Consider the following 7824-nt stretch of genomic DNA (forward strand, 5'->3'; position numbering starts at 1 on the left):
ACTCCCCCGCTCCCCCGCTCTCCCAAGAGTCCAGCAGGTCTGGGAAGGGCTTCCACTTCTCCCTCGCCCCTGCCCAGGCCATTGGTCCTTCGAACTGCTCACCGCCTCGGGCCCTCCCCTCAGGCTTCCGCACCGCTCTCCTGCTCTGAACCCCTCCTCGGTTCCCCAGGCACTCGGCGCGCTCCTGGGGGAAGGCCCGGGCCGTGCCCTGTGTGCACACGCGCCCGGAATGCGCCCCGCCTCCCCGCCAATCCGCCCCGTGCGCGCGCCCCCCTCGCAGAACGCTGCAGGCGCTGAGCCGAGACCCGGGAGGGAAGGGAAAGCCGGTGCCCGCCCGAAACCTGGGGTGCCGGCCGTAACCACACCAAAGACCTGCGAGCAAGCGCCCTCGACTCGGACAAAACCTGATGAGGCTTTCCCCGAGAGCCCGGCCGGGCCCGCGCAGACGTCCCTGGGGCGGAGACGCCTCTGAGGAAACTAGCTCGAGTCTCAAAAAGGCTGGCACCTGAGATTCGATGAAATACGGTACTTCCTCCAGGGGCCGGCGGGCTCCGCCCCTCGGGCGCAGCCCCTCCCCGTGGCGCCCAGCCCCGCTCCTTCCGCACAGGCGCGGGATCGCGGAGCTCGCGCCCCGCCGCGCCCCTGGCGCTCCGCCCACCCCTCCTGCGCAGGCGCGGAGCCGCCGGGCCCGCCGCTCGTGCTCAGGACACGCGCGAACGCGGCGATGGCGGATCCTGAGCTGCAGCTAGTGGCGCGGCGTATCCGCAGCTTCCCCGACTTCCCCGTCCCCGGCGTGCTGTTCAGGTACGGGCAGCCGGGCCACGTGGGGCTGCGCGGCCCGGGCTGTCGGGGCGCGGGGGGTTCCGCGTGGGCTTGAGAGTCACCAAGCCCGTCCTTGCGTGCCAGGGATATCTCGCCTCTCCTGAAGGACCCCGACTCCTTCCGCGCCTCCATCAGTCTGTTGGCGAATCACCTGAAAAAGGCCCACGGGGGCAGGATTGACTACATCGCGGGCAAGTGGAGCGGCCGGCGTCCGCCGGGTCCCCGCGGCTGCTCACCGCTGTCACGCCCCGTGAGGGCGCAGCATCGGGGGCTCTTTTTCTTGGGCAGGGCAGGCGCGGGGAGGGTGGTCCCACCGCTTCTGCTGGCGGGAGGACGGGGGCGGCGTGTCGGGGGTCCTTCGGGGAACCCGCCGGGGCCGCGAAGGCGTGTGGGTTGTCATAACAGGCCTGCTGCCCCCCCTGGCAGCTCGGAGAGGGGTGGTAGCCCCGCACCCCCGGGTTCCCGGTCCCCAGCCCTGGAAAGGTGGGGCCGCAGGGAACTGCCCTGGGAATGTGCCCAGAATCCACCGGGGCCAGCCCGCTTTCCCGTTCCCCTTCTGTCATCGCGTATTGCGCGCACGCAGACCCTCGCCCCGGTGGAAGGTTTTAGGCAAGCCCAGGCCTGGGAGGACCCTGGCAGGTGGTGTCCCTCCTTGAGCGCCCCGCCCCTGATCCTCCGGTCGCTCCCGGAGGGCCTGAGGGGCCCCCGTATTGGCCTGAAGGCAGGGAGAGGCTGCGACTGGCGAATCCTGTGGCGGACTCTTGCCTCCAGAAGCCTTCCCCGCATTCCTGGGCGAGGCCGAGGCCCTGAGCTTCCCCTTCACAGCTCGGTCCACCCCGGTGCCGGTGCCCGGTCACTGCCTCTCCTGGACCGGGAGCTCCTGGGGCAGACCCTCCCTGCCTTTCAGCTAGCAGCCACCTCTGGTGTGCCGCTGAGCTTTAGAGAGGGGTCAGGGACTCGCCCAAGGCCACACAGCTGTTTACCAAGCACTGGGATGGCCCCCGCCTGGCTCCCGAGCTCCGCTCACCAGCCCCCAGCGCGCCCTGTGCGTGGTAGCACCAGCGTTCCCAAGCGAGGGGTGGCATAGGCCTTACCTTTGGAGCTAACAAAGGCACACGTCCTGTGTGGTGATAGCTGCTTGTCACTGTCCAGTCCTGACCCATGGGTACAACAGTGCTGCCCTGCCACACAGCTGCCCGCCCAACACCCCAGGTCTCGCCGACAGGCCTAGACTCCCGCGGCTTCCTGTTTGGTCCCTCCCTGGCCCAGGAGCTGGGCTTGGGCTGCATTCTCATCCGGAAGCGAGGGAAGCTGCCGGGCCCCACCGTGTCTGCCTCGTACGCGCTGGAATACGGGAAGGTGAGAAGGCTGCGGGCAGGGCTGCCTCCGTGGACCCAAGTGGAGCCGCCAAGGTTGGCGTGGACCCGGGAGCTGAGACGCTCAGGAGCTGGGCCGGGCTGACAGAGCCAGGAAACAGGGTGGGTTGGAACCTGGGGCCAGGCAGCAGCCCCTCACCAGCGGCCAGCTCTGCACAGCAGGGCCGCCTGGGGGAAGCCGCGGGCCACATGCCCACTTTCCTTTGCAGGCTGAGCTGGAGATCCAGAGAGACGCCCTGGAACCAGGACAGAGGGTGGTGGTTGTGGACGACCTGCTCGCCACTGGCGGTGAGGCTCCCCCCCGGAACACTCAGGCCTGGCGGCGCTGTTATCCAGTGGGGGTGGAGGCCGGGGTCTCGGCACTCTGGTCTCCCAGGGGGCTGCACGGCCTGCTGGGGGCCACCTCCATGCCACCCTCCCCGCCCCAACCAGGAACCATGCGTGCAGCCTGTGAGCTGCTGGGCCAGCTGCGGGCCGAAGTGCTAGAGTGCGTGAGCCTGGTGGAGCTGACCTCGCTGAAGGGCAGGGAGAAGCTGGGGGCCGTGCCCTTCTTCTCCCTTCTGCAGTTCGAGTGACCCTGCCTCTGCCCACCCCACCTGCCAGAGGGCCAGCCTGGTGGCTGCAGCGACGCCCTCCACAGGCCACCCGGGGGGCACTGGCCGCTCGCCTGGACTATTTTCTTTCGGCAGTTGAGGGACTTTCTCCAAGGCCAGCCTCTGCCCATGGCCTTCCTGCAGGCTCTGGAAGTGCCAAGGCCTGGAGTCGGGGCTGGAACTGGCCAACCCCCAGGCTGCTGCAGGCTAGTAGGTGGTGGAGTGGGGAAGAATAAACAACTTTCTAGAGCAGCACCTGCCTCCCAGTGTCTGAGGGAGGGAGGGAGAGAGGGAGGGAGGGTACTGCCCGCCCGGTTCCCCTTGCCGCGGTAATTCATCACACCAACATGCTGACTTTGAACGACTTTATCTCAGTTCTAGAGCCCAGTGTGAGGGGACAGGGCTGGTTCCCTCGCCTGGCTTCTCAAGGCCACCTACACACTGGTGGCCCTGGCGTCCTCTTCCAATCTCAGGTCCCGCGTCTGCCTCCCTCTCGCGAGGACCCGTGTGACACTACCTTGAGATCCCACGTGAGCATCTGGAAGGGCTCCTTCCAACCACTCTGCCCCCTGCCCCCCTGCATCTGTACGGCGGCAGTGGTGGCGTCTGCCGCAGCGGCCAGAACCCAGGCCAGCCAGACGCTCGTGGGGACTCAGGACAGCGTGCAAAGTGCATTGTGTTCGCAGAGGGCCCGGCGGTGCTGGCACGCCTCTGCCAGGCTCACAGCGCCGCCTCGGCATGGGCCAGGCTGGCCAGCCGCGCCGTGACACTTGCCAGGTCGGCAGCCTTGTCCAGCTTGACGTAGGTGTCGGCGCGGATGCGGTGGAGGCTGAGCCAGTCGGGCAGCAGCTCCGAGAGGAGCTGCACGTGCTTCTCCATCTCCCCTGCACAGAGAGGGGCCGCGTGAGGCTGGGCACCGGGGCCCTCTTGGCCCCGCCCCCCTGGCAAGATGGGGACGGACTCAAGCAGTGACCACACAGCCTCACCAAGGAGCTGACCCCGCCCTGGAGACTACGGTGAGAGGCTGCCTGCAGCTCGGAGGGGACAGGCAGTCCTGGGGGCCTCAGGGCTGATGCAGACACCGCAGGGCCAACAAGGACGGGCTGGAGGTTGGGGGCAGCCCCTCAAGGCTGCAGGAGCCGAGGGGGTGGGCAGAGCCTCAGGAGGTGCACACAGCAGGCGCTCAACACGGGTGGGGAATGGAGCAAATCCAGGGTGCCCCCCCTGAGGGGACTTAGGGACTCGGAGACAGGGAGGGCTGCACCCACCAAGGCTCATGGCTGCACGGTAGCTGCCCACCATCCTGGCACAGGCCACCTCCATGGTGAGTGCCGGCTTGCGCTCTGCCACGAAGACGCCGCGCAGCACGCGGGCCAGCTCAGGCAGCCGCTGCAGCCGCTGCAGCCGCTGCTCCTGTTCTGGCTGCCGCGTCATCTGTGCCAGCTGCTTCTGCGCCTCCTTGGCCCGGATCTGTGGTGGGCACGGAGCTGTCAGAGGATGTCTGTCTCACGGCCCACGCTGCAGGGACACCAAGCACTCACCCGCTCCAGCAGGGCCTGGGACACCCCCTTCAGGGCGGCAGGTGGGGTGGCTGGCGGGGTGGCTGGCAGTGCCAGGCTCGGGCACCCGGGGCTGCTAGGCTCAGCTGTGCGTAGGGCCAGGTCACTCAGGGCCTTCTCCATCTGCAGCAGGTCAGGGGGGAGGAGTCAGGAGAAGCTGCCCCCGGTCCAGCTGCAGGGAGGCTCCCCACCCGTCTATGGACCCCCAAGAGTCCTCCGTCCAGCCCGGGTTCCCCCCAGGACAGCAAGGGCAGGTCCTGCCACCCTGAGGCCCATGGCTGAGAGTGGAGCCTGGCAGGCACCGACATGGGGGTCAGGCCGTCCCCTGCGGCCTTACCCTGGGTGACATCAGGCTGCGGGCGCGGGCCAGCACCTCCTGGGCAGTGGCCACCTTCTCCACGGTAGGTGGCTGGGGCAGCTCGGCCGGCTCGATGTCAGGCACTTCGTCCACATTGAAGCGGGGGTGCCAGCGCATGAGCTGGTCCTCAGGCACCTCCATGGGGGGGTTCAGGGAAGCCAGGAAGGCCTGGGGAGGGGGGCTCCAGGTGACCCCGGGCACCCAGGCTCCTACCCCAGCTGGACGAGCTGGGGAGAGTCACGCCACCTCTCCGAGCCCCGGTACTCTACAGCACAGGGCACCTGGCACCACCCACAGGACTCTTCCCAAGCCTCCCGGGCACCAGCCCACAGCCACGAGCTCCCGCTCATCCACGCAGAGCCAGGGCGCCCACCCGCTTGTAGGAGACGGGTGGAAAGAGATGAGAACTCCGGGGCAGCTGAGGCCCTGGCAGCAGGAACAACGTGCCGGCTCACCCTGTGGTGCTCCCGGACGCGGGCCACCAGGTTCTGGCTGAAGACCTGACGCCGCTGCAGCAGGCACGACGCCGTGAGCTGGGGGGCTGCACTGCCAGCCGCTGCGGGGAGAGTCCAGGCCTGAGCCCCGGAGCCAGGCCTACCCTGTCACCCAGCCCACGACCACGGTCTCACCAAGCCCTGTGCCGACACCTTCCACCTACGCTCCAACCCGCACGGCACCACTGGCTGGAACCCGAGGCCGGGCGCACTCACGCTGGTCCAGCAGCGGCTCGAGGGTGAGCTGGTAATCGGACCTCCTGACACCGTCCTTGAAGGTGGGGATGAAGCGCTCCTGGCGGAAGCGGTAGGAGGCAGGGTACACGGTCTTGATCTGACCCAGGTTGTGCTCTTCAAAGCGCCTACAGCAGGAGGGCGTGGGGGTCAGAGAGCCAGGGTCAGAGGGCACAGGGGCTCCCAGGGCAGGCTGAGGCCCCGGCCGCCTGCTCACTTGCGCATCATGTCCTGGACGCCCTGCTTGACCTTGGCGAAGGTCACGGTCTCGGAGCGGTTGTGGAGCAGGCCCACGATGGTGTCCAGGCTGCGGAACATCTCGGCCAGCACTTGGTACTTGTAGGGTAGCACGAGGCCCGGGGGCCCCGGCTGGGCCAGGGCGTGGAAGCGCTGGTAGGCGGGCATCTTCTCCCCACTGCCAGGGCAGGAGCAAAGCCTTGAGAGGAGCTCCGGACTCACCCCTCCGGCCCCCCCAATGGCATGCAAAACAGCTGGGGAGACCCTGGAGACTGGGGGGGGGGTCGACCCCCTGGACGTGCTGCACACCAACTCACAAAGCCCTTGCACGCCCACCATCTCCCCATCGCGAGGACTACAAGGACAGCGACCCAAGCGTGGCTTCAGACTCAGCTCTGCCCCCGGAGGTCCCAGCCACGCCCAGCCCTAGCTTTCTCTAGGAGGCGTGTGATGACCACACAGCCCCGGGAGGGCAGACACAGGGCCACAGAGTAAGTGTCCAGTGACTGCTGGCTGTCGAAATGGCCTGAAATCACGGGGCCCAAGCCCTCTCACAGGCAGAGGCCGAGACCCGTAGACTGTGCCAGCCTCCGGGAAGGAGTGGCTCTAGCCCCCAGCTGGGCCCAGCCCCACCAGGCCTCTCACCAGGCTGCCCTTTCCTGGAGGTCCTGACCTCCCACGCAGGACTCACCCCGGCTCTGCTGGGCGCCCCTCCTCCTCCGGGACTCTGGGGTCCTCAGCATCCTTCCTCTGGGCACTTTCCCTCAGCTCCTGGACCTGTGCCCCCAGCTCCTGTGCCCGCTGCAGACGGGACTTGAGCTCAGAGAGAGTGACCTTCAAGGGGACCTGTGGACACAGGGTGCCATCAGCCAGCGTGTCACCAGTCCACCTGCCCTGCCCTCCGGGCAGCCTCCTCACCTTGTCCTGCTGGGCTGCCCTGCAGGGCAGCTGACCTTCTGAGAGGGTAGCCTTCTTTGTCCTCTTGCTGGGAGAAGAGTGCTCGGGCGAGCCAGGGGCAGCGGGGGAACTGGGGCCAGAGCCCTGGTGGGAAGGACGCCAAAGACGATGGAGTCACAAAATCCCGGTGCCCCATCTCCACAGAAGACGGCTCTCCCATCCCCTGCGCTAACTGGGATGCGGCCTCACTCACAGCCAGGCCCCGCACCTCGCCTTGCCCACGAGCCTGGTGTTGTGCCGGCGGGAAGGGCTCCGGCCCCGCAGTGTCACACCTGTCACTGTTAGTCCTCTGGGAGGGAGGCCTCCCGAGGCTACCGGGCCCCGCCCACCTGGGCACGTGACCCGACCCTAGCCCCTCCTCCCGCCGGGGGCTTCGGCCCACCCTCCGCACCCAGGGCCATGGCCAGCGCCCTCCTCCAGCGTCGGTCTCTCCAGGGGCCCCGCCCCTCCCCACGGGGGGGGGGTCGCCCCTCCACCGGTTCCTCCCGTCCGTGCCCCTCCCTGGCCTCAGGGTCCCCCCTCTCTCCGCGTCCTCACCGTGTCGGCCGGCAGCCGCAGCCTCCGGCGCGCAGGCGGCGCGGGCTCGTCGCGCGTGGGCTCGGCGGCCGGGCGGGCGCGCTTGCGGCTGCTGCCGGGGCGCGGAGCGCTGGGCGCGGGCTTGGCGGGGCTCGGAGTGCGCAAGGACGGCTTGGCCCGCGGCGGCGCGCCGCGGAGCCCGGGACGGCGGCGCGCGAAGAAGTCGGTGACGCGGCGCTGCGCCATGACCAGAGCGGGAGAGCGGAGCAGCGGGACCACCGGCGGAAGTGGAGCCCGGCTTCGCGCGGGTTTTCGCGCCGCGGCTTGGCCCCGCCCCGCCGTGGGCGGGACCATCGGCGCCCCGGCCCGGGGGTTGGCGGGAAAGGGACGCGCCCGGGCGCGTGCGCGCTGGCCCTCTCGGCGGGGGTCTGCGGGCCGTGGGCGCACAGGGTGCCGTCCCTCCGGTCCCGGCCCAGGGGGCGCCGGGCGGCGCGGCTCCTGGTGGACGCCAAGCACGTTCTGAACTGACAAAGAGAAAAATGCTACGCTGCTTCCCGCTGACGCCCAAGCTCAAACGAGGCAACGAAGCTGGCGCCCAGCCGCGCGGACCCGGGAGGCGCTGCGCAGGTGGCCGCAGGGGCGGGGGGCTCGGCCCTGAGGCCAGCGTGCAGCCCGGAA

General features: G+C 69.2%; 2 protein-coding genes across 7 annotated transcripts; one reads left to right on the forward strand and one right to left on the reverse strand.

The window, feature by feature from the left end:
- APRT (adenine phosphoribosyltransferase) lies at window positions 37–3043 on the forward strand. Of its 6 annotated transcripts, none has more exons than XM_021093642.1 (5): window positions 37–804; window positions 907–1013; window positions 1975–2300; window positions 2408–2486; window positions 2631–3043. In XM_021093642.1, exons 1-5 carry the CDS (start codon window positions 725–727, stop codon window positions 2771–2773), a joined length of 735 nt encoding a protein of 244 aa, XP_020949301.1. In that variant the 5' UTR covers window positions 37–724; the 3' UTR covers window positions 2774–3043. The 6 variants fall into 6 exon arrangements, 4 of the variants coding, with proteins under 4 accessions (XP_020949301.1, XP_020949302.1, XP_020949303.1 ...); XM_021093643.1 differs by having other exon boundaries at window positions 604–804; window positions 2035–2300; XM_021093644.1 differs by having other exon boundaries at window positions 627–804; window positions 2015–2181.
- On the reverse strand, window positions 3142–7471 carry CDT1 (chromatin licensing and DNA replication factor 1). The gene is made up of 10 exons (XM_021093641.1): window positions 7168–7471; window positions 6592–6714; window positions 6365–6519; window positions 5654–5851; window positions 5419–5564; window positions 5164–5264; window positions 4688–4876; window positions 4333–4473; window positions 4060–4261; window positions 3142–3675 (listed from the first exon to the last, which is right to left on the reverse strand). The coding sequence occupies exons 1-10, from the start codon at window positions 7390–7392 to the stop codon at window positions 3512–3514; spliced, it is 1644 nt and encodes a 547-aa protein (XP_020949300.1). The 5' UTR covers window positions 7393–7471; the 3' UTR covers window positions 3142–3511.

The sequence above is a fragment of the Sus scrofa genome, chromosome 6 (genome assembly GCF_000003025.6).
Source record: "Sus scrofa isolate TJ Tabasco breed Duroc chromosome 6, Sscrofa11.1, whole genome shotgun sequence".
NCBI lineage: Eukaryota > Metazoa > Chordata > Mammalia > Artiodactyla > Suidae > Sus > Sus scrofa.

What these genes read in the sequence shown, in the direction of transcription:
- APRT (XM_021093642.1), top strand. Translation starts at nt 725, where the DNA reads ATGGCGGATCCTGAGCTGCAGCTAGTGGCGCGGCGTATCCGCAGCTTC. An exon ending in CAGGATTGACTACATCGCGG is followed by an intron (nt 1,014 to 1,974) that starts GCAAGTGGAGCG and finishes GTCACTGTCCAG; the next exon opens with TCCTGACCCATGGGTACAAC. An exon ending in CGACCTGCTCGCCACTGGCG is followed by an intron (nt 2,487 to 2,630) that starts GTGAGGCTCCCC and finishes CGCCCCAACCAG; the next exon opens with GAACCATGCGTGCAGCCTGT.
- CDT1 (XM_021093641.1), bottom strand. Translation starts at nt 7,392, where the DNA reads ATGGCGCAGCGCCGCGTCACCGACTTCTTCGCGCGCCGCCGTCCCGGG. An exon ending in CGAGCCGCTGCTGGACCAGC is followed by an intron (nt 5,265 to 5,418) that starts GTGAGTGCGCCC and finishes CTCTCCCCGCAG; the next exon opens with CGGCTGGCAGTGCAGCCCCC. An exon ending in GCGTCCGGGAGCACCACAGG is followed by an intron (nt 4,877 to 5,163) that starts GTGAGCCGGCAC and finishes CCCCCTCCCCAG; the next exon opens with GCCTTCCTGGCTTCCCTGAA.